This window comes from Balaenoptera physalus (assembly GCF_965194825.1).
Source record: "Balaenoptera physalus genome assembly, chromosome: 12".
NCBI classification, from domain to species: Eukaryota; Metazoa; Chordata; class Mammalia; order Artiodactyla; family Balaenopteridae; genus Balaenoptera; species Balaenoptera physalus.
Window position 1 is genome coordinate 8,087,418 of NC_138897.1, and position 27,012 is coordinate 8,114,429.

The 27,012-nt window shown below is 36.7% G+C and overlaps 1 protein-coding gene across 9 annotated transcripts in view; it reads right to left on the reverse strand.

The window, feature by feature from the left end:
• The window catches only part of DOK6 (docking protein 6), a 417,757-nt gene that overhangs the window by 125,554 nt on the left and 265,191 nt on the right, over positions 1 to 27,012 (reverse strand). For all 9 annotated transcript variants that reach the window (XM_082415940.1, XM_082415939.1, XM_082415936.1 and 6 more), the window contains exon 5: positions 17,988 to 18,177. In XM_082415940.1, the coding sequence (XP_082272066.1) occupies positions 17,988 to 18,177 (190 nt within the window). The remainder of the gene's footprint in view (positions 1 to 17,987; positions 18,178 to 27,012) is intronic.

Consider the following 27,012-nt stretch of genomic DNA (forward strand, 5'->3'; position numbering starts at 1 on the left):
AACATGGTTAATATTATCTACTTCTTGAAGCATTTTTGCCCAGGAGTAAGTAATGGATGTTTGTATCTTCTCTTCTCATAAGTGAGGCATTCAGGTATATAACTTAAAAGCAATCTACTTGCTGGTGACTCTTCCCTGATATCCAGATACATATATGCACCCACCTTCTGAAATTCCACTTGGTTGTCCACGAGATATCTCAAACTTACCATGTCAGAAAACAAACTGGATTTTCAACCCAATCTTTCACCCTTTCAGCATTCTACATTACAGTAAATGGCATCTATATTTTTCTGGTTGCTTGGTCCAATTCTCAAAGTCATGGTTAATTCATGTTTTTTTTTTCACATTCCACAACTATTCAGACTCTAACTTTAAATTTGATAGTTTATCCTCTTCTCCCCTGCTAAACTTTGGTCCATCATCACTTGTCTGGATATTGTAACAGGATCCTAACTGTTCTCCCTGCTTTCATCATTACTTCCCTACAGTCTGGTCTCCATCCAACATCTGGAGTAAATCTCTTTTATAATATAACTGAGGTTGCATCATGCTGATCTAAGTATCCCAATGGTTTCCGAATCCAATCAAAGTAAAACCTAAAGTCCTCAATAAGCCTCAAAGGATGCTACTTAGTCGGGCCCAAAGCATTTGTCTGGTGTCACCTCCTAAACCTTCCACACTCACTCTGCTCTGGCCATGCTTTCTGCTCTTTAAATACAAAGCGCAGTACTGTCCCTGGCTGGGTCTTTGGGCTTGATACTCCCTCTTCCAAGAGTGTTATTTCTCAAATAACCACCTACAAAGCTTCTTCCTCACTTCCTTTAGGTATCTACTGGAATATCACCTGAAATAAGATGTCTTGTTTGACCAACTCTATCAAATAGCATCCATCCCCATCGTGCCTATACCTTTACTATGTTCTGTTTTCTCCATAACACTCATCAACACCTGATATATTATTTATGTTTATCCTAATGTGCTTATTTTGTTATTGTCCGGCCTCAACAACCTATAAGCATCATGAAGGCAGAGACCTTTGTTCTCTGAGTCATCCAAGCACCTAAACAATGCCTGGCATATAATATGAACACAATAACTACTATATTTTGTCAAATATAAAACACCAAGGATTATAAGACTCACCCAATTTTATGTATCACAGTTATGTTCTTATAAAAAGTTTTTTTTAATCTCTTAAAAAATGTATGTATTATAAGACTCAGGCTCACTTGTCATAGATTATTATATGTTACTTTTATATATGCATAAAAAGAAACTATAAGTAAAATAAGTTAACTAAGGAATTTCTAAATCCTTTGCACATACAGAGTCCAACTCTTCTGAATCAATCCAGAATTACCAATGTCCTTTGTTTTTCTTTTTTCACAAAATATTATTTCATTTGCCATCAGGAGTGTTAGTGGTACACAGTTCTTTATTAAAGGGTATGCTGCTTTTGACTTTAAAATTTTCTTCTAAACCACTGACACCCATTCTACAAGTTTTATGCTGGCTGGTGAATATCTACAAGAAGGTGTTCACAATAAGTTTTGTTTTTCTCAAATGGTCCTAAAATGTTTCCTGAGTGAAACATTGAAGAGTTGACATTGAACTGAAATATAATTAAACTCAAGAAGTGAAGCACTAACATTACATGTAGCTTCTATTGAAGGGATGAAAACACTGGCATCAATGACCAAGGCTGTGTGCCTGCAGGTAATGGCAACTACATTGCTAGCACCACCTGGCGGCCACCATCAAATGATGCCATTCAATGTAAATGCCATAATAGTAACAACATAGATCTCAATTCCAGACATGTGAAAATATGTGCATCTTTTGAATGAATCAATCAGTCATTAATAAACAAATGGTTCAACTGTTCTAAAAAAGCCAGCCTGGATTAGTCTCCTGTGAGATGTAAGTCTCATTGGTGGAGGTGGAGACCTGCCACATCCAAGGAGGAGATCAAACCAGAACTTCCATCTCTTTCCATTGATTCTCATCCTCTTGATTCCAGCAATCATTCCTTGATTTAATGACAATTACTAAAGTTTAGGAACTTTTTAAAGGAGAAGTAAAAAACCTAAAAGGAAGGCCAAAACTGTCATTGGAATCCCTATAGACCAATTAATGAAAAGCAATTCACATTAAAGTATGTATGGGTTCAATAAAAATGTACTGAACCTTAAAGTTAATGGAGCAAAAATTAAGATCAGAGCCTCCATTTCTTGATAAGAATGGTTTCCTAAGTCATTTAATTAATGCTTTATCCTAGGGGAAAAAATTAGTCTCAGTGTTGTAGTAGCAAGAGATTTACCAAATCAGGCACACACACAAAAGACACTAAGTTCCTCAAAGGCTTTGTCTTAGTATTAATTCTCTGGAATTAAAGGAAAAGTTTATACAGACATAGGACTTTTTAACATCACATATATCTGTGATGCAAATTTTTCAAGGAAGAGGCCTTTCTTATTCTCTATACTACATAATTAAAACTCAATGGAACATGATAATTTAAATCTTTCTGTGACATTGAAAATCCCATTAATTCTGAGATACTTTCAATCACTTGTCAAATACCATGATGTTTTAGAGAAATAGAGATGACTAAATAATCCCTGTCCTTAATGAGCTCATAGGGTACTTGGAGAGACAGATGGACCAATGGTTATAATATAAAGTAGGAATTGTAATAAAAGAGATTTAGTGAGTAGGTACTGAAATCACAAAAAGGTTATGGATTAGGAGAATTAGTTCACTTATGCTGTGTAATTAAAAAAATAATAAAGGTAACTTCAAACCTCAGTGGCTTATCACAACAAATGTTTATTTCTCACTCAAGCTATGTCTGATACGTGTCTGGGCAAATCACCAGGGCAAACTGGATTCAGAAACCCAGGCTCCTGCAATCTTGTGGCTAAGACATTTCAGCAATAGACCACTTCAGTTGCACAGTGGGTGAAAGGGTTGGAAAATTCTTCAACAGGCATGCTCTGGACTAAATTGTACACCACCCCTCCCCAGTTTATATATTGAAGCCTCGAACCCCAATACGACTATATTTGCAGAAAGGGCCTTTCTGAGGTAATTAAGGTTAAATGAGGCATAAGAACGGGGCTCTGATCCAATAGGATTGGTGTCCTCATAACAAGAGACACAGGAAACTTGCTTCCTCTCACTCCCTTTCCACCATGTGAGGGCACAGTGAGAATGTGGCTGTCTGCAAACCAAGAAGAGAGCTCTCACAAGGAACCACTCAGCCAGCACCTTGATCTTGGACTTCTGAGCCTCCAGAACTGCGAGAAATAAATTTATGTTGTTTAAGTCTCCCATTCTATGGTATTTTGTTATGACAGCCCAAGCTGACTAACACAAGACATTCAAATACTCTGGCACAGAGGCAATGCACATCAGCCCCTTGTCCAGAACTCTTCTCACATGGCCCACCTAATCGCAAGGGGAAAGGTAAATACAGGGGAGGAGGTGGACTGCTTGGTAAGCACGACTGTCTCTGCCACAGTCATCACTTCTGGTCAGCAAAGATCCCTTTCCTCTCTTCTTCCTACCCACTCAACCCTTCCCTAAAGGAGACAAACCGAAAAGCAATTCATCCAGCCCTTGATTCCAGCTCCAGGTCCAGAATCTGCAGGTGATATGCAACAGTATCTACATCAGTTCCCGATGTGACTTCTCTTGATTCCAAAAGAATGATCTAAAAAGAATTTTTCTGCTTTTCTCCCACCTAATGAACAGTGGTTCAAGAGGGTCAGGAAGCCCAGCACTGCAAACACTCCCCTTTAAGCAGAGAGGGAACAGGAGACACGCGGAAGGCAGGACTGGCCCTGGTCATTCTGAAATGCTGCTCACCAGGTAAGCTGAGGTTCCTTACCCTAACTAAGGGTTAACAGTGATCCTTGACCCTCATTCTGTACCCACCATTTTGGATTTTTTTTTCAAGACCTACTTCTCAGATTTGCTATAATATTTTGTTTCCTCTTCCCCAAACCTCTCTCTTTTGGTTTAAAGGTGCTACCTTGACTTTGTCAAGTTCTGTAGGAGCACCACTCAATCAATCCTTTACCCTCAGTCATCTTTTATAATTAAAAGATTATCCTAGGCACCATACTCTTAAGCTGCCTTTTACCTCGAACACCTTTATCAGTTGAGAGGTTTTAGCAATAAATGTGGAGACTATACTCCTATTCTTTTTCTTGAGGCTGTTTTAAGTTATTTTTGTCACTTAAAAGACTTTCTTAATTTTATCTCCTTACTCTTTGGTGACTCAACATACTTATCTTTTCCAATTTTGCAGGGTTTTGATTTTTTTCAAATCCCTTTCATTTTTGCTTGCAAGTTCTCAAGTTTTCCCTGAGATCCTTTCTTTGCAGTATCTTGCGAGCCAGCAAACATTTTGTTTTCTAACGTCTTCCCCTAGTTGTGGTTGGGAAATACAATTAAAAGCAAAATCTTCTTCCAATCTAGAAATCCTCTCCACAAAAGTAATAGAGAAAGAAAATACTCTTGCTATCTTATTCATATTAAACCAGAATGTGATGCACATCACAGGCAATCTGCTAAGAGACTGCAAAGAAAAAGACATCTCGCCCTTTTCATAGTCACAAGCAGACATAACCCACGATGTACATGTTCTCAAGATAAACAATAACTGGTCACAAGTAAGAGGATTTGACAGCAGCATTTGCCCAGAGGTCATCCTAGATTCACCTGGTAATCGGAGTGACCACCTAGGTTAGCGAATTGGTTTTATCTAGAGGAAAAACAAACTTCTCACACCTTTACGACAGGAGGCAGTTTTGCAATCTGGAGCCAAGCACCACTGACGTTAGGCTCCTACTCTCCCACAGAAACTGGGGGTTAGGGCCACTCTCTCCTTTCATGTTTAAGAGGTGGTTCCTGAGTCCCCGAGAGAGAGAAGGGCACTCCTGGTTCTTAAAGCCGACAAAAGACCTATTTCGTTTTCAGAAGGATTTACATGCATTTCAAATAGAAGAAAGTACTTGCAAATTTACATTTTCTAAAGTAAGTGTTCAAAGAAAAAGGGAGGGGAGAGCAATCTTTCCGCCCATCTTCAACAGAGAATGAAGTCTCTTAATCTTAATTTGTATTTAGTCTTACAATCCAGAAGCTCATTACACATGCAGTTGGCCTGGCAAGTTATCACACGTTTCACCCAGAGGCAAGAGCTTTGCCCAGCATCTCATCAACTGCATGACATCTCTTCTCCAGCTTCCACATCCCTCTCCTTTATCCCTGGCACAACCATGATTTCAGTGCCACAGATCTTAGGGCTATTTATTTATTTATTACTGCAGCCAGCGCTCTTCCTGCTATCAATTTCTTTCAGGATCAAATAGATTTATCCTTAAAGAACAAAGAAAGTGTCAGTGGTTTAATGCAGCAGGAATTTCTCACTCATACTAGTCCACTTTGGTTCTGGGCATCTATCCTGAGCAACCAGGATAACATTGGCATAGGAAATAAGTGCATTAGCTTAAACACAGATCACTTCTGTTCATAACCCTTTGTTGGGAACTAGCCAGATGGCGCCCCAGACTGCCCTGGGTGTTGGGAAATGTAGGGGAGCTTGAGATACTTGGAGAGCAGTACTGTTTGGGCAAAAGGCCATTGAATCCAATTTTAGGGACTTAGGAGTTTTCCCGAAGGAGACGATCTGCTACTGAAATCATAAAAGATGAGTTGGAATGATTTGAGCTAAAGTGGGAGGACAGTGGGAGGTGGCAGGGCGTTCAGGATGGATGGATGGCACGGGTTATTTGATGTGTTATTTGATGCTGAAGTTTAGAGCAGTAAGCAGGACATAAGCAGAGAGTTTGTTGAAAAGGCAAATAAAGCTCAGAACCAGGAGTGTTTTATAGGCCATGCGAAAAAACTTAGTCTTTATGTTATAGGCTGCAGGGAGGTGCTTTTAATGCATGAAAGTAAACATAGATTTAAATTTTAGATATATCTATCTAGTGACGTTGTGGGCTATCTTTAACCAGGTTAATAATTTCAAATAAACAGAGTAGCAGATGTCTTGGTCCATTTTGGGCTGCTTTAACAAAATACCACAGACTGGGTGGCTTATAAACAACAAAAATTTATTTCTCACAGCTCTGGAGGCTGGGATGTCTAAGATCATGGAGCTGGCAGGTGTGGTGTCTGGTGAGAGGTTACTGAATCATAGACACTCTCTTTTCACCTGTTCTCACATGGTGGAAGGGGCAAGGAAGCTCTGTCCAGCCATTTTTTTGACTATTTTTTTAAAAATTCAGGTACAGTTGATGTACATTAATAATAAGTTTCAGGTGTACAACAACACAATGATTCACAATTTTTAAAGGTTATATTCCATTCATAGTTACTATAAAATACTGTCTATATTCCCTGTGTGGTACTATATATCCTTGTGGCTTATTTATTTTATACACAGTAGTTTGTAACTTTTAATCTCCTACCCCTATCTTGCCCCTCCCCTTGCCCTCTCCCCACTGGTAGTCACTAGTTTGTTCTCTATATCTGTCAGTCTGTTTCTTTTTTGTTATATTCACTAGTTTTATTTTTTAGGTTCCACATATAAGTGATATCATACAGTATTTGTCTTTCTCTGTCTGATATATTTCACTTAGCATAATACCCTCCAAGTCCATCCATGTTGTTGCAAATGGCAAAATTTCATTCTTTTTTGTGGTTGAGTAATATTCCATTGTATATATATACCACATCTTCTTTATCCAATTATCTGTTGATGGGCGCCTAGGTTGCTTCCATATGTCGGCAATTGTAAATAATGCTGCTATGAACATTAGGGTGCATATATCTTTTCAAAGTAATGTTTTTGGGTATTTTTGAATACCCAGGAGTGGAATTGCTGGGTCATATGGTAGTTCTATTTTTAGGTTTTTGAGAAACCTCCATATTGTTTCCCATAGTGGTTGCACCAATTTACATTCCCACTGAGTATAAGGGTCCCTTTTCTTCACATCCTTGCCAGCATTTGTTATTTGTGGTCTTTTTGATGATAGCCATTATGACAGGTGTGAAGTGATATCTCATTGTGGCTTTAATTTGCATTTCTCTAATGATTAATGATGTTGATCATCTGTTCATGTGCCTGTTGGCCATCTGTATGTCTTCTTTGGAAAAATGTTGATTCAGGCCTTCTGCCCATTTTAAAAAAATCGTGTTGTTTGTTTTTTGGATGTTGAGTTGTATGAGTTGTTTATTATTTTGGGTATTAACCCCTTATCAGTCATATCATTCACAAATATTTTCTTCCATTCAGTAGGTTGTCCTTTTGTTTTGCTGACAGTTTCCTCTGCTGTGCAAAAGCTTTTAAGTTTACCTGTAATTAGGTCCCATTTGTTTATTTTTGCTTTTATTTCCCTGGCTTTAGGACATTGATCCCAAAAAATATATTGCTACAATTTATGTCAAACAGTGTTCCACCTATGTTTTCTTCTAGGAGTTTTATGGTTTCTGGGCTTACATTTAGGTCTTTAATCCATTTTGAGTTTATTTTTGTATATAGCGTTAGAGAACATTCTAATTTCATTCTTTTACATGTAGCTGTTCAGTTTTCCCAGCACCACTTATTGAAAAGAGTGTCTTTTCTCAATTGTATATTTTTGCTTCCTTTGTCATAGATTAAATGACCATAGGTGTGTTGCTTTATTTCTGGGCTGTCTATTCTGTTCCAATAATCTATGTAACTATTTTTGTGCCAGTACCATACTGTTTTGATTACTGTAGCTATGTAGCATAATCTGAAGCCAGGGAGCATGATTCCTCCAGTTCTATTCTTCTTTCTCACGATTGTGTTGGCTATTTTGGGTTTTGTACTTCCATACAAATTTTAAAATTATTAGTCCTATTTCTGTGAAAAATGCCCTTGGTATTTTGATAGGGATTCCATTGAATCTGTAGATTGCCTTGGGTAGTATGGTCATTTTAACAATATTAATTCTTCCAATCCATGAACACGGTATATCTTTCCAACTGTTTGTGTTGTCTTCAGTTTCTTTCATCTGTGTCTCATAGTTTTCCAAGTATAGGTCTTTTACCCCCTTACACAGATTTACTCGTAGATATTTTATTATTTTTGATGTGATTGTATGTTGGGCCACTTTTATAAGAGCACTAATCCCATTCAGGAGGGCTCCACACTTATGACCTAATCCTCCCAATGGCCCCACCAACTAATATCATCACCTTGGAGGTTAGGTTTCAACATATGAATTTTGGGGGAATGCATTCAGATCATAGCACTAAGTCATTCTCTGAGCAGTCATGGTGTGAAAACATATAGGAGAATGAATCAGACAACTCAGACCTGACCTCTGCATCTACCAGCCCCTTACTTTCCATGTGACCTCAGTTACACTTTATTAACCTTTCTGAGGATTTTTTCATCCATGAAAACTTGATAAAAATGATATTTGCTATGTCCACCTTCAGTGCTGACATGAGGATAAGATGAAATAATGTGTTTTAAAGCAAGAGCTTTGAAAGCTATCAGATGTAACACATATACAAAAGATGATTAAATTCATCAAACACCTATTTCACATGCCCAACATTGTACATGGCAATACTGGTAATCAAAAAGGATCCCTTGCTTTGAAGAAATCAACATTCGTCTATGAAAAAAGGTAAAACACCAGGACATGATATTATAGTATCAGCCCAGAGTGTAATTAAAAAATAGAGACTGTATTTTAACAAATGTGCTGAATATAGATATACAAAGGGACTCTTTCTGGGGAAGTGGTCACCTACAGAGGAGATGCACATATCACTGTTTCTTGCAGTTTCTTAGACTGGCTTATGAAAGCTTTAAGAGGAATTTTCGTAGTGAGTTAATGTGCCACTCCAGACCAGTCTTATGACTTCGGGTTCATTTATTTTAATGCTGGTTATAACCACAGGCATAAGCCTCAGGACACTGTGAGGCTAGAAATCCACCAGTGAGCACAAGCAATGAGTGCTGAAATGATTATTTTTAATTAAATAGCCATAACCTAAAAAAATTCCCATACAAATGAAAATATTTTAGTCCTTAATTAGTCAAATGAGTAAACCTACCACTCACTCAAAAGATAGTGAATTCATCAGTATCTTTACCTGTTACAGGCACACAGCTTATTATATACACGTGGTCATGCTAGTAATTCGTGAGTGCATTTCAGCTAGGGCTGTATATCACTAAACTTAAAAAATTAAGAATTATCTCTTTTTTTAGCAACTGTAGAAGAGTACAGACAAATAATACTTTACATGTTGTGAAGGAAATTGAAATTGTGTCAACATCAGCTGTTTCAAAACATTTTTCTTTCATATTTCCTTTTAGTTTTTTATTTGCTTAGATTTTCACCATCTTATTATAGCTTACTGACCATCTGACTTTTAAAAAACTATAAATTTATTAAATAATTTCAATTTTCATAAATAAAAGATAAGAAGAGGTTTTAAAAAGGGGGGAAAAACTAGTATTTTTTGAGCACTGAATACATTCCAAACCTTGCCTAATTCTCATACATCACAAAAGGCTACAAAGTAATATTTCAGTCCTCGTGGTCAAAATAAAGGGTATAAGACACAAGAATGAAAACCAATTTGGCCAAATACATAGAAGAACAAGTATTTTAACCCAAATCTAATAGTGCTGCAAAAACACATGTTCTTCCGTCTTCATAGAGCTTTGTTGATGTGTCTCATGTTTCATGGTACAGTCAAAGGAAATACCTGTGTGCTGCATGTCCATTGTTTCCAGCCACAGTTACAGTTGGTCCTTCAAATCCATCCTCGAGGATGCAGAACCCAGTGGATACAGAGAGCCAACTGTACTACAACATTTTATATGAGGAACTTGAGCATCCTTGGATTTTGTTATGCACGGGGGTCTTGGAACCAAGCCCCCACAAATACCGACGGACAACTGTACTAATAGATGATAGAAATTTATCATACCGTTACAAGGTATTAGATGATAGGGAACAATAGGTGTGTAAAATTTAGAACAAAAATATATTCCAACACTTCCACATACAAGATTTATTTTTTCCAGCTTTATTGAGGTATAAGAACAATAGAAGTTGTATGCATTTAAGGTATTCAACATAACTTTTTTTTATTAAGACCATTTTCTAGTGTAGTTTTTAGTTTCACAGCAAAATTAAGGGGAAAGTACAGAGATTTGACAAATACCTTCCCCCACACATGAATAGCCTCCTCCATTATCAACATCTCCCACCAGAGTGGTACATTTGTTGTACTTTATAAACCTACACTGACATCGTAATCACCCAAAGTCCAGAGTTTACATTATGGTTCACTCTTGGTGTTGTACATCCTATGCATTTGGACAAATGTAAAAAGATGTGTATCCATCATTATGGTATCATCCAGAGTATTTTCACTGCCCTAAAAATTTTCTGTGCTCTATTTATCCTCTACCATCCTCGAACCCGTTGGCAACTACTGATCTTTTTACTGTCTCCAGTTTTGCTTTTTCAGAATGTCATATAGTTAGAATCATAAGGTGTGTAGCTTTTTCAGATTAGCTTCTTTCACTTAGCAGTATGCAATTTAAGGTTCCTCCACATCTTTTCATGACTTGATAGTTCATTTCTTTTTCGGGCTGAATAGTATTCTATTATTTGTATGCAACACAGTTTATCCATTCACCTTCTGAAGGACATCTTGGTTGATCCCAAGCTCTGGCAATTATGAATAAACCTGCTATAACCATTCATGTGTAGGTTTTTGTGTGGACATAAGTTTTCAACTTCTTTGGGTAAATATCAAGGAGCCTGATTGCTATATTGTATGGTAGGAATATGTTTAGTTTCATAAGAAACCACCAAATTGTCCTCCAAAGTGGCTACACCATTTTGCATTCCTATGAGCAAGGAATGAAAAGTCCTTTTATTCCACATTCTCTCCAGCATTTACTGTTGTCATTGTTCCAGATTTTGGGCATTCTAGCAGGTGTATAGTGGTATCTAATTGTTATTTTAATTTATATTCCCCTGATGATATATGGTGTACTTATTTGCCATCTATATATCTTCTTTGACGAGTTATTTGTCAAAGTCTTTGGCTCATTTTTTAATTGGGGTTTTGCTTTCTTACTGTTGAGTTTTAAGAGTCTTTGTAATTTTGGATAAAGTCCTTTATCATACGTATCCTTTTCAAATATGTTCTCCCAGCCTGTGGCTTGTCTTCTCATTGAGAAGTCTTTTGCAGAGCAGAAGTTTTTAATTTTAATGAAGTCCAGCTTATCAGTTAACTCTTTAATGGATCACGACTTTGGTGTTGTGTCTAAAATGTCATCACTATACGCAGGGTCATGTAGGTTTTCTCCTATGTTATATTCTAGGAGTTTTATTGTCTTGCATTTTACATTTAGGTCTGTGATCCATTTTGAGTTAATTTTTGTCAAGGGTGTAAGGTCTGTGTCTAGAATTATTTTTAGCATGAGAATGTCTAGTTTTTCCAAAACTATTTGTTGAAGAGGCTAGCTTTTCTCCATTGTATTGCCTTTGCTCCTCTGTCATAGATCAGTTGACTTTACTTATCGGGGCCTATTTCTGGGCTCTCTATTCTGATCCACTGGCCTATTTGTGTGTTCTTCACTAATACTACACTGCCTTCATGACAGTAGATTTATAGTTATGTCTTGAAGTCCGGTAGTATCGGTCTTTTCACTTAGTTCTTTTCCTTCAATATTGTGTGGTCTACCTCAACTGTTTTTAAGATTAGTGATATTAAATACATTTATAATATTGTGAAACCATCATCATTGTCCATCCCCATAACTCTTTTCATCCTGTAAAATTGAAACTCTATACTGATTCAACAATAATTGTCCATCTCCTCTCCATCTAGCTCCTGGCAATCACCATTCTACTTTCTGTCTCTATGATTTTGACCACTTTAAGTACCTCATGTAAGTCGAATTATACTGTACTTGACTATTTGTGGCTGGCTTATTTCACTTCACATAGTGTCCTCAAGGTTCACCGATGTTACAGCATGTGTCAGAATTTCCTTGCTTTTTACGGCTGCATAATAATCTTCATTGTATGTATATATCACATTTTAAAAATCCATTTATCCATTGATGGACACTTGAGTTGCTTTCATGTTTTAGCTCTTGTGAATAATGCTTGTACGAACATTAGTGTACAAATATCTTTTTGAGACCCTACTTTCAATTCTTTTGGGTGTATACCCATAAGTGGAATTGTTGGATCATATATGGTAACCCTAGTTTTAATTTTTTGAGGAACTGCCATGCTGTTTTCCACAGGGGCTCTACAGTTTTACGTACCCACCAACAGTGCACAACAGTTCTAATTCCTCCACACCCTCACCAACACTTATTATTATTATTTTGATAGTAGCCCTCCTAATGGGTGTGAGTGGCATCTTATCACAGTTTTGATTTGCATTTCTCTAAAAATTAGTGACGCTGAGCATCGTTTCATATGCTATTGACTATTTGTATATCTTCTCTGGAGAAACGTCTACTTAAGTCCTTTGCTTATTTTTTAATTAGATTGTTTGTTTTTTGTTGTTATTGATTTTTAGAAATTCTCTCTATACTCTAGACATTAATCCCTTATCAAATATATGACTTGTAAATATTTTCTCCCATTTCGTGAGTTGCCTCTTTACTCTGCTGATATTGTCTTTTGATGCACAAATTCTTTAAATTTTCAATAAGTCCAATTTGTCTACTTTTTCTTTTGTTGCCTTTGGTGTCATATCCAAGAAATCACTGCCAGATCCAAAGTTGTAAAGTTTTGATCTATGTTTTCTTCTAGGAGTTTTATAGTTTTAGGTGTTACATTTAGGTCTTTGATTCACTTTGAGTTAATTTTTGTGAAATATGGTGGTAAGTAAGGGACCAACTTCATTCCTTTGCACGTGGATATACAATTTTTTCAGCACTATTTGTTGAAGACTGTCCTTTCACCACTGAAAGGTCCTGGCAGGCTTGCCAAAAATCATTTGGTTATATATGTGAAACTCTTTCCTTTTTTAAAATTTATTTTTAAATATAAAAATTTCCATATAGTAACATTCATTCTTTGCACCAAACAGTTCTCTGGGTTTTGACAAATGTACAGAATTACATATCCACCATCTCAATCAGGATAAAGAAGAGTTCCACCATCTCCCAAATTTCCCTTATGTTTTTGCTTTGTTAGTCAATTCCTTTCTACACCCCACCCTCTGGCAATCACTGGTCTCTTTTCTAACCTTATAGCATTTTTTTCCCATATACGTGGCATCACAGAGTATGTTGTTCATAGGATATGGTTTCTTTCACTTAGAACAATGAATCTGTGATATATTCGTCATGTGTGTATCAGTCATTTGCTCCTTTATGTTGCTGAGTAGCACCCTATGGATTTATCACAGTTTGTTTATTCATTCAGTGAAGGGTATTTCATTTGCCCAGTTTTTGGAAACGATGAATAAAATGGCTAGCAACATTCATGTATAGGTTTTGGTATGAACCTATATATATTTTTATTTTTCATGAGGAGATACCAAGAAGCAGATTGCTGGATCATATCTTAAGTGTATGTTGAGGTTTATTTAAAAATGTCAAAGTGCCTTTCCAAATCACTGTACCATTTTGCATTCCCACCAACATTATAGGAGAGTTCCATTTGCTGTCCATCTTTGTCAGCATTTGATATTGTCAGATTTTCCTTTTTAATTATATCCATTAGAATAGATATATAATTGTATCTCACTGTGGTTTTAACTTGCATTTCCCTAATGAATAATTAGGTTTGGAATCTTTTACTGTGATAATTGATCAATCATATGTCTTCTTTGGTGAAGTTTCTGCTTGAATCTTTTCCCTATTTTTAAAATTGGGTTGTATTTTTTCTTATTTTTGAGTTGGAAGTTCTTTATATGTTTTGGATACAAGTGCACTGTCAAATATGTGACTTCCACATATTTTCTCTAGATCAATGTCTTGCCTTTCATTCCCTTAAAAGTGTTTTTGCAGAGGCAAGTTCTTAATTTTGCTACAGTCAAATTATCTTTTTTGGAGGGGGGAATAATCATGCTTTGGTATCACATTTAAAAACTCTCTGCCTTACCTTTTATTTTAACTAACTGGTCATACATTAGAGAAGGAAGGATTTCTCTCTGCATTACTGATCAAAAAAGGTTTAAGGATAGAATAAGCCTCACTATGACATCACAAAATCCTTGATTATAGAGCATTTGCTTGCATTAATCATCTTCCTATGGGAACCGTATTGTTTTATATTTCCAATTGTTAAAAATCTGTAACCAGATTTTCCCCAGGCTTCTCAATAGGGATAATATTATCAAAGTTAGTAAGACATACATTTTAAGCACCAATTGTGTTATATTAAGCATTGTGCTGAATAGGGAGGTTATGTTTTGAACAATCATTTTATAAAAAAGGATTCGGGGCTCACTTGAATTTTGTTATGCAGGCATTTGAGCTCATCCTTATTTTTGCTTACAATATTTATGAGGTTATGGGAAGTGAAAAAGCCACGTCAGCAGTTAAAAAAGTGGTTTTGTTTTTCACAGGATAAAACTGCACATAATCATGAATCCTATGACTTCCTCTGCAGGTTTGGATATCTTTTTTGATTTTTTGATTAAATAATCTTGCATGACAACTGGGTTGTTTTCACTCTCAAAATACAAATTTAAAATCTTTATGGTAAAAGAGCAATTCCTGGGACTTCCCTGGTGGCGCAGTGGTTAAGAATCCGCCTGCCAATGCAGGGGACATGAGTGCGATCCCTGGTCCAGGAAAATCCCACATGCCGTGAAGCAACTAAGCCTGTGCGCCACAACTACTGAGCCTGCGCTCTGGAGCCCGCGAGCCACAACCACTGAGCCGACGTGCCACAATTACTGAAGCCCGTGCACCTAGAGCCCCTGCTCTGCAACAAGAGAAGCCACAGCAATGAGAAGCCTGCGCACCGCAACGAAGAGTAGCCCCTGCTCGCCGCAACTAGAGAAAGCCCACGCGCAGCAACGAAGACCCAATGCAGTCATAAATAAATAAATAAATAAATAAATAAATAAATTTATTTATTTATTAAAAAAAAAAGAGCAATTCCTCTAAGCAGGCAGGGGACTATGTCTTCATCTCCCCAGGTTGCGCCCCTCGGAGGACAGCTCCCAGTGAACGTTTCCTGGTCCTTGCTCTCCTTCTGTCCTCACATGTAGGGGGTAAGAATGTGAGGATGGATGAGGTATGCTCCTCCAGAAAGAATGATCTTGCTCCACTTTTACTGTCTACTCTTATCTTTTATTGGTACAGTAGAATTTAAAGTGCATTTTGGAAAAAGCCTGTCAGTAGAAAAAAGACTACTTTGACATCCAATTTTATTACATTCCAGTACATGCAGTAGTATAAATAAATGGCTAGAAACTGCTTCCAAACTATGTGCCTTGTGCAAAGAGCTAGTAAAATAAAACGCAGAAAATGTCATTCTTCAGCTCAAGGTTCACTAGGATGACAGGCCGGGCCTTACCTGCCAATTTTTCCTTTAAATTGTCACTGGTCATCACCCACACCATTCCCCTCCCCGCTTCTCCCAGTCCTGACCTAGGGAACACAGCGTCCTGCTTTCATTTCTCTGGATCACACATGGACAAAACCTTCTGTCCTTGGCTACCTTTAATAAGAGTGAGATCTTCTGGAATTTACAAACTAGACACACAGAATCATGGTCAATAGCCCAATTATTAAAGGGCAAAGGACACCCAAAATTCAAAGAAGGAAAAACATAGAAACGAACACAAGGACACACCTCCAAACATAAAGAAACAAAGGAGAAAAGAAAAAAAATAACAAGATATCCAAGTCCTCTATCAAAAGAGAAACATCTTAAATCATCATTTTAATGCTGTGGTTATGGGGTCAAGAAGAGCACTCTCTTTGCACCCTTAGAGGGCGTGTGAATTGATATTACTTCCCTTGAAAGCAATTTGCTATATTGTGAAGAACCCTGAAAATGTTCACAACTTTTGACCCAGTAATTCTTCTTGAAAAAGGCTCTGCTAAGAAAATGATCAGATATTTGCACATCTTTTTGCAGATGGTCGGTCAGTGTGGCTTTATTTATAATAGTTCATTCTGGAAACACCCTAATATTAAATTAATGATAGTACAGCCATATGTTCAGATACCACATGACCACAAAAATCTTGATTTTAAAGGACCCAGAGATTACATCTCAATATAATGTTAAGTGAAAATATGCTGATTTTAAAATATATTGGAAAGAAGTAAACCAAAATATTAAAAGCCATTTTCTCAAGATGGAGAAATTATGAGTGATTTTAAGCTTTTCTTTCCAACTACTCCCTCAAAAGTTTGGGTTAACTTTTTAATCAGACAATATAAAGTATTAAAAAATGGAGACTTACAAGAAAAATGTAAAAAGTGCAAAGCCTGCTCAGGTTATGAAAATATACTTCTGACTTTACTGTGCCTATCTAGGGATAAAGGCCTGGCTGTATCTCACAGCTTCAAGACCCCCGCTCCAGAAAATGCTTGGGGCTCTCTCCCCTTCCTTGGCCCCATTCCTTCCAGAGGAAGTGTTTTGTTGTAAAAGTAACAAATGCTCATTGTCAAACCTCAAACAGTGGGAAAGTGTATAAAATAAGAATAGTAAATCCCCTCCAACTTTCTTTCCCCACTTTTTCTTTTCACATTAAAAATACTGGGGGATAATTTGCATATAACAATGCACACCAATATTTATAAACAGTTCCATGGCTCTTGACAAAAGTCAGGATACAGGGCATTTTCACCACCCCCAAAGTTCCTTTGTGTTTCCTGGAGTCCATTCTCTCCCTATCCCCAACCCTAGGCAACCACTCATTTGCTTTCTGTCACTGTAAATTAGTTTTGTCCGTTGTAGAATTTCCTACCAATGGAATTACACATAATGCTTACAACTGTGTTTTTGAGATTCATCCAAGTTGTGTGTCATGGGTAGGTAATATTCTGTTGTATAACTATTATAATTTATCTATCTAGTCACATAGTGACTTCACTGTAATTACCTTATAAGGCCACAGATTCATTTCTAGAATGTGATAAATCATGTCCCCAAGTGTGAATACATTAAACATCTCTTATATAGAATCCCTAAACCTAAGTCTTGTCTTGGATGTGCGACAACAATATCACAAAGGGGTCAGAGCATAATGACATTGATTCAGTTGGTTGAAGCTCACGTCTAAACCCATATATGTGAATAATGATTGTGAAGCAAGCATTCATTTTAGACATTTATGGATTCCAACCATATGCTGTGATCAAGAAACCAATGTATTTGTCTTGACATACTACGTTTAAAATCTGAATTACACATTTCATAAACTATGGATTTGCCAACTTTTTTTTCTCATTCTGAATTAATAATACTTAATTAATGTTATTAACATAAACGTCTGGGTAAATGAATATTTCATTAACTTATCTCAAACCTAAAAGGTAGTATTTAAGCAATTTTATATAAAACTCCTTTCAAAATATTTCCCTTTAAAAAAAACCCCACAATTATAATGCTGGCAAGGACATGCTGAATTTTATGGAGATCCTATTGCACCAAAACTATAGGAGGATGCACCCCAAATATAATATTGTAATAATTTCACAAAGATCTTGTATGATAAAGATAATTATGAAACTGGTTTGATGCCAGAGTAAGAGACGGGAATTATTTTGAATGGGATACTTAACCTGCCATAGAATTAACACAATTTTATTCAGATTATCAGTAAGAATGTGAAGAAATTATTGATATATATTTGGTGATCTCTACCCTTCATGGAAATGAAACGGCCAGCCTGGGTTTTGTGGGACAGAACCTTTGCTCCAGGAGGGCCACGACCTCCTACCTGTGGCTTCTGTGCTCAAAGCTTACCTTCCTGACTCAAACGTGAACCATGTTGAGTCCCGCCCGTATCTCCTCAGTGAGCTGAGAGGCCACATCACCAGCTTGACCTTGGCGTTGTGGATATCCCAGAGATAGATATTCTCATGAGTGATCTGCATTGTGCATTCGCCATAAATGTCCAGATTTGGTGTAGGCATAAGATACACATTGAATCGCTCTGCAAAGAAACAAGGAATGGAGAAAATGAAGCCAAAAGAGGTGTGACTTTTTATGGCAGCACTGTATGACTATGTATACCTACCTACAGCCTTCAGAAAGTGTTACCGTGTCCCTTGGTGACATTGGTATATACTGCGAAACACTACCTTTTTCTTGTGTGGGAAAAGGAGTTAAAGTATTCTTAATCATTAATCCATTCACTCATTCTTCAACTTTTTGTTGCATGCATTCTCTACAGTGGGGATTAAATGGTTAAATTGTACAGTGGGAACATAAGGGCAAAAAACTAATTGGAGTCTGCCCAAATGGCGTAACTGTCCGCTTCTTCACATAATCTTAAGTGGACGTCATAGAAATAATTTCTGCGAGGAATGTCTTCTTTAACTTACACGAAAACTTACTCAGTTTTACCTATGAGGCATGAAGTATTTAATACCCACTCAGACTGACTCTCAAAGCACAGAATGTTCATGGTCAAATTCAGCTTATGATAATTGCAGATATTCATTACTGCCTTTGGCAGAACTTCAGACATTGTTTTGGTATTCAAAATAAAAGCACATAACTGCTTTCATTCCTGGATATTTTGAAATTGAAAATCTGATTATTAGGCAATGATTCCAAATCTTGCTTTACAACTTTTCGTGTATCTCAAAGGTTACCACAAAATCCTGCAGCCCGTGATCCCCATTTAAATGCATTAGATGCACTTTATTTTGAAAAATAAGGTTAGTTGGTAAGTCCCAGGAAGTAAAGAACTTGGTATGACCTACAAAGTGTCCTATAAAGTATCCCTAGTTCCTAGCACCGTATTCTTGGTTTATAGTAAATGATCAATAAATATTAGTTAATTGTATGAATGAAATAAATATATCCCACGATGAATATGGGCTGCAAGAATTGAGGAATTACAAAAAAATAATGAGTCGTGATAACAAAAAGTTTAAGAATAACTGGCAGATACATCTTTGTGAGTTTGAATTTAATTGTGAATAGTGCTTTAAAGGCAGTGCTGTTGCATGAATTACTTTGAGAGGCATAATGGTGCAGCTGCAGTTTGTAAAGGATTGAGATGTTTAGAAATGTGCTATCATCCATCATGATGCTACAATCTGAAACACTGTATGTTTGCTGGCACTGAGCTGGAATTGTCTGTAAAATAGAAAGAATCTTTTCAGTGGCAGGTATTTTGTAAAGCAAGGATTTTCTGATACAAAATCAGTTATATTTAACTTAAGCACGACAGCTTGAAACTTAGTAACCATATGGACAATATTTATGTTCAAGTGTCTAGATATTCTGGGACCAAAAATAATCTAATGATTCAATATTCTAATTAGGTTGTTGACCCATGAAAGTAATATGTATATAGATTTCACAATTATTTCCCAAAGAAAAGGCAAAATGAGATAAATTCTATAGCTGAAAAATGAAGAATATTGTCCCATTAATTATGTGCAATAAAAGGCTGTATCTATATCTACATAGACACATATATATTCCATAAATCTTAAAATTCTTGTGTGCAAGTATCTACATGCAGCATTAAATACATCCCTCACTTTCCCAGCACAGTTCCCTCTCCAATGGGATTACAAATAAATCAAAAGGGTATGATCTAATGTGAGAATATAAATGAAACTTGGACCCAACAGAGTGACTCAGGGCTATAGTTAATGCCTGAACAGCAATATTCTTTTCTTTGCTCAAGACACTTTTGATGAAGTTCAGCTTCTACATTTGGAACTAACCATGTGTCAGTGGCATCTGTTGTGCATAGGGAAAATATTGTCATTATAAAAGCGGAAAGTGAAACAGTCCTCTAAATGCTTTCCTTTCCATCAATCCCGGAGTCTGAAGAGAGCATCGGAAGACTCACTGCCAAAATGCCAAGAAATAACAACACTTTTAAAAAAATACTGAAATAAGTAAACATCATTAAACAATCTTACTGTTGCTTAAGACTGCACTGACCCTTGATATTCACACCCATTGTTTGTAACTGAAAAAACGGAGCATACAGAAAAATGATCCTGACACAGAGTGTCCTTCAACTGGATGTTCCATGAAAGGTTGCACATCATCTACACAGTATTTCAGAGGACCCAGAAGGACCATAACGTTTTCACAGAAATGTCTGTGTGCCCTAATTTTAGCAGATAAAACCTAACAGTAATAAACACAGAAAAAGTACAGTCATCACAATGGCCATTGGAGAAAGCTGGAAAATAATGAATACGTGGATTTATTATGAGTCACATGACATAAGGCTCTAGACACCAAAGTCTTTGAGGCGCATTTACGAACAAATTCAAAGTGATGGGATAGCTCCCCAAAGGAGCCCTTCCAGGGCCACCTCTAGGCAGCACAAAGCAGGTGAGCCTTACCTGCATCCCTTCCCTCGGGCCTGCCTTCTACTTTCCCACATTTTTTTTTTTAACCTGGCAACTCAAGTAACCCCTTTTTGCTACGGTTTAGAATGCTCCTACCTTCTTCTTTTTTTTTTAAAAGAAATTCACGTTCTTTTATTTATTTATTTATGACTGTGTTGAGTCTTCGTTTCTGTGCAAGGGCTTTCTCTAGTTGTGGCAAGTGGGGACCAGTCTTCATCGCGGTGCGTGGGCCCCTCACCATCACGGCCTCTCTTGTTGCGGAGCACAGGCTCCAGACGCGCAGGCTCAGTAGTTGTGGCTCACGGGCCCAGTTGCTCCGCGGCACGTGGGATCCTCCCAGACCAGGGCTCGAACCCGTGCCCCCTGCATTGGCAGGCAGATTCTCAACCACTGTGCCACCAGGGAAGCCCCTACCTTCTTTTTGATGCTATTTCTTCTATCTTAAGAAAGGAATTACCCTAAACAATTTTATTTTCAATTTTTAAATATTCAAAATTTATCTTCCTCAAATGGCTAATTTCCAAGGGTTTGAGATTCAATGAAAACGTAGGCTAATTAATCCAGCAGAAAACCAGGCACAGAAAGATAAGGGCAGCACATCAAGTCATCTAGCAAATTATACTTCTTTGAATTCCAATTTAATGGAAGGAAGGTTTCTGCATTTGCTATGAAGAAATTATTTTATGCCCTTAGCAACATAAAACACATTGTTTTACTAAAACTTGTTATGTTTTCCATTGGACCATTTCAATATGAAATAGTCAAAACTGGTTCCATTAAAATGACTTTTAAAAATATTTACCTCTGTGAAATAATTCTATCAGGCAGGTTTTTTTAAACCAATCTCTGATCATGTCACCTTTTTATTTAAGAAACTGCATTTGGGTTTTACTGCCTAGAGTACTGGTTTTCAGGTTTCAGTGTGCATCAGAATTACCTGGAGGGCTTGCTTCAATACAGATGGCTGGCTTGCCTCCACCATTATTGTTTCTGATACAGTAGGTCTACCCCAGGGCTGGATAATTTACATTTCTACTTGTTCCCAGGAGATGTTAATGCTGCTACTCTGGGGACCACACTTTGAGAAGTGTCGATTTGTTAAACTCATTTAAAAATATTGCCAAGGAAGTAGCAGCATCAGAGAAACCATGAGGAATGCTTTTGAAGAGTGATGCTATGTTCCAGCAGAGCAAATCAGCACATTTTATTCAAAATTGTTTTCTAATCTCTGCTCAAATCAATTAATCCTATCTCAACTGACTCATGACTGACTTGTCAAGAAAGAGTTCCTATGCCAACTGGAACAAAAGAAGGGAGAGAGGCATAGAAAGAAAGGGGGTATATGAAAGATAGTTTACAATTCAGCAAGATATGTATATTCCAAGTATTTCCTTTTGAGATCATCAACAATAACAATAAAAACACTATAAAGAAGCACTAAACATCAGAGTTCCAAGTAGCCAAAAGAATTAGAAAAGAAACTAGCTGTCTAAATAATGATAATAATGTCCTGAAACATGAATAAAATATAAAGTCCTGTGAAGACTGGTGAATGTGTGAAGAAATAAATTTTTGAAAGGTTATGTAAAAAATATTAGTTTTAAATGTGTTCACACATATAAACTATAGAATTCTAGAGTGAAAAATCCCAAACACATTGCCCATAAAACTGTATTTTGGTAAAACTTAGGTTTGTATAATGGCTGACAGATATATGAGAAAACATAATTTTATTTTAAATGGCCAAAACAATAACAAGGTGAAATATTTGTAAGAGGAATTGTTCTGTCCAACAAAGATGTTTACTGTTGTTGAATCTGCAGTTGCACTTACCAGGGCAGTTTTACTCTAGGGCTGGATTAAGAGGTCCAAAGGAAGAGACCATGCCCCAAATGGCCTTGACACAGGGTTAAGGTCACAACCACAAGAACAGTCTCGAGGGGGCTACAAAACAAGGTTTGGTCAAATTGAATTGGACAAGATCTGGAGAGAAAGGGTAGCTACATTCAGGAGAAATGGTCCTGCAAAAGGGATAGTGAGACCCCAGGTGATATGTGGGAGACCCTGAGAAGGACGGAAACCTTCCCTTCTCAGCCAGTGAGGTTGTACATAGATCTTGTTTAGGGCAGGAACTAACCCAATATAATATTAGCTGGAGCCTGGCAAGTGGAGGTAAGTGGCGCTTGCAGCTGCAGCAGGAGGCAGAGCATCACAGATGAGGTTTCTGACATGAAGCAAAATACTCTCCAGTGACTAGAAATAAATGAACAGAAAACAAAAGGATGATGAGCTCTTCAACCAGTTTCTTGGTAATTTCCATCTTGTAACAGAAGAGATGGAACACTGGTTTTAAAGGAGAACCATGCTGAAAAACAGACGTATCTGCTCAGCTAAGTTTCCTTGATAATAAATTGAAATATTAAAAAAAAAACCAGACTTCTGGAATTTATGTATTGAATAATTTTGTGAATTTACCTCATAGTAAACACTCAGTGTCTGTGACTGCATGAATATAAAATACATCTTGTGTATATTAGCTGATTAATTAAAATAAATTTGGGAAATGTCTATTGGATGCCAGTCCATTCTTTTTTCAAAGAAAGTCCTGTAAGTTTTAGCTGTTAGCTGATTGCTGAGCAGTCTATCCCCCTCTGTCTATCCTACTTCTCCTGATACTTCAGAAGTTGTGGGTTTGAAGGTTGGGTCAAAAGAAAGGATGGAACATGGAACTAAGTATTACACCTAAATATCTGAAAAACAAGAGATTCATAAATATTAAAACCATCAGGTTTTCCATGGGGAGAGGTTAAACTTTATAATAACTTCAGTTAAGTCTTATACTTTTACCTTCTCTTCCTAAAATCCAAGTATGGCTCAAAAGGAGAAGCCCCACAATAAGAAAAGTGTTCTTTAGAAATTTGGTGGCATCCCTAATTTTCTGAATTTCAATTACAGGGTCTTCTATATAGTAGAGACTTAAATATTTGTTAAAGTTCATTAATTAAAATATTTAGGTATTATTAAATTAAATAACTTAAAGTTAATATTTATATACATATATATGGTTATGTAATGATTAATAATAGCTCTAAGTGATTGGACAATGTATAATTTTGAATTTCACTTAGTTGTTTCTATCAACCAGTGTTTCCATAAAGTAAAACTCACTCTACATACAACTTACTGGTCAAAATAATTTTAAAGATTTAACAAATTATTTTATAGCAAGAGAATTCAATTTTTTTCTCAAAATTTCATGTGAAAATTGATAGTTACGGAAGACATCTTTTCAGTTAAATTTATTACTGCAGCTAATTCATTAAAAGACCCAAACTTATTTGTTCCATCAAATGTGGAAATGAACCTTGTCCAGTTGGTGACCTTTATCTCCTTATTTAGCCACCACGAACAGCTGCAGCTGCATCCTGTATCCTGCTTGCAGATTCACCATGGTGAGAAGAATAACCACTACACCTGCAAACTCAGGTTGTCCCCCACACTCTCTTGCACACTGCTCTGGTACCAGCCTGGGCAGGACTAGATGATTCTACAGCTCTGCCAGCCTGGGTGAGAGATGAACCTCCCCATCTGGCAAACAATCCAAATTCTATGAGTGGTTCTCTTGCCTTTCCCCCTTCATCGTGCTTGGAGGGGGGTAGACCCCCTCCTTTCTGCTCTTCTCCTATGAGAGAATCCTCCTCAATTAATCTTCCAGTCTGCTCTTTAGAATTTCATGGTGCTTTTCACCCATTATCCACCACTCTGGGGCTGCAGTACATTTCTGAGACAGCAAAAAAGTCCCACTCTAGGCTCTATATTTAACAATTGTTACATACCAATTCCAAACATGAAATTTTAATATTAATACTAATTAATAAACAGTCTACTAAATGTTATTTAGCCAAAGGACCAGAGTTATTGGTCTAATATTAACCACTAATGAGTAAGTCCACAAGAATCTGGTGTTTGAAAAACTAAATGCATGCTTGGGAGGGTTGGAATTTATTAATGAGTATTCATTCATCTCAATTTCGAATCTAGGTTCACCCCATTGTTTGATAAAATATGCTTTGTTTTTAAGGGTCATATGAAGTGCCACAAAATTCAATAGAACCAGATACTACTCAGAAAATAATGAGATATTTCAAGATCATTCTGAACTTTATATTCTTGTCTCCAAATGGCTGTAATATTGGGATATTGCAGTGGTCAGCCTTCAATTTCAGCAGCCTTAGAAATGGAGCCAGACTGAGAAAGCAGATATTTGCACATTTAGACACATCCTGAGATCTGTATAATGCAATTAAACCAGCAATGAAACAAAGCATGATTTATGCTTGTCAAAATTTGTGGAACTCTTCAGAAATTGTGACTCCATTTCCACCAGAGTACAGAAATTTGTCAAAATTTATTTTATTATAACGTGGCAATAGCCATAAATGCAGTTGCCAGGTGACATCTGCTCAATGGACACTGTGAATTGGAATCCTTGCAATTCTTGTATCAAATGGCAGCACTTAAAAAAAAACCCAGTAATATCTTTTAATCCCCCAGGAACTAATTTATTTTTTTCCTTCCTTCCTTTCTTTCCTCCCGCCTTCCTTCCTTCTTTCTTTCCTTTTCTTTTTTTTACAAAAAAATTACTGTTGACAGCATTTTATCTGCATTTCCAAGTAAATCATGTTCATTGTAGTAAATACAGAAAATCATTAAAAATTCAACTGCTATTATACCGTATAGAGATAATCTGTTAAAGTAATGTGTATCTTAATATACAAACATATGCACATATATTGTACTTATTATCATACAGAATATGAAGTACTGAACCCTTTATATTGCCTTTACTATAGTATAAAATTTCAGGTGCTATTAAGTATTCCTTGGGGATATAATTTTAATGATTGCATAATATTCTACTGTATAGCTATGCCATATTTCATTTAATAATTATCTATTTGATGAATATTGAAGTTGTCAACTTCTGTCTGATATAAATTAGGCTACAAGAAAACAACCAACTTTCAGCTCAATTTGCTAAATAATTCACTCATTTTATATTGCGTCATAGGGTTTACTTTATTCTTATATATACATTTTGGATCATTTTAATACTCTTGATTATTAACTTACATTGGGTACTATAATCTGAATTATTGGATTAAATGCCATGAACTCTTTTAAGAACCACACATTGCCAAATTGCTTTCCAGAAATTCCTTACCAATCCATATTCCAATTAAAGAACATATTTTATATATTCATTTTATATAAATGTCCTCTGCCAGATTTTTAAACTAGGTTTATTATTTCTCTGTTGATTTTAAGAATTCTATATACTACAAATTTTTCCTACCATGTTTATGACAAAGACTTCATATCAGGTTTCCTTAATTTTGTTTATGGTATTTATGGCCAGAAAATGGAAAACAGTCTTAGTTTTTCTACTAAGTCCTTTGTTACTGAAAGGTTAAATATTATCTTACCCGCTCATAGCAGTTTTAGCATTTTATTTTTTACAGTAACTGGTATATTGAAGCACAATGAAATGTTCATATCTTATTTAAAATGTTCGTTCAGTTTTGACAAATGCACAAGACACAACTTTTCTGTCACCTCAGAAAGTTCCCTTATGCTATTTTCCAGCTGCCCATGGCCCCCAGAAGCAACCACTGATCTGATTTCTAACACTGTAGGTTATTTTTGCCTATTTTAGTAGCCTCCTGTGAGCCAGAAGCTCAGCACGTCACCAATTTATTTCCAGTTTGTGGCATTCCATTTTTATTTTTTATTTATTTCCTTTTAACTTTTTTTGATGGTGTTTTTTGAGGAGCATAGGTTTGAATTTTGATGAAGCCCAAATTATTTCTTTTTACAGTTCTTTTTTTCCAGTGTCTTATATAAGAAATCTTAGCCTATTCTAAATTTGCATGCACCTTAAATTGATGTTTGAGTATGGTGTGAGGTAGAGGTTAAGGTTCATTGTTTCCTGTATAGATATCCACTCAGTCTAAAACTATTTATTAAAGAAATATTCCTTTTCTCATCGAAATGACCAATAAGCTTATAAAAAGGGCTTTGGTGCCCTTGTCAAAAATTACTGATCCAGGGCTTCCCTGGTGGTTCAGTGGTTGAGAGTCCGCCTGCCAATGCAGGGGACACGGGTTCGAGCCCTGGTCTGGGAAGATCCCACATGCCGCGGAGCAACTGGGCCCGTGAGCCACAACTACTGAGCCTGCGCGTCTGGAGCCTGTGCTCCGCAACAAGAGAGGCCGTGATAGTGAGAGGCCCGCGCACCGCGATGAAGAGTGGCCCCCACTTGCCACAACTAGAGAAAGCCCTCGCACAGAAACGAAGACCCAACACAGCCAAAAATTAAAAAAAAAAAAAAAATTACTGATCCATATATGTGGATCATTTTCTTTCTGTTCTGTTCCACT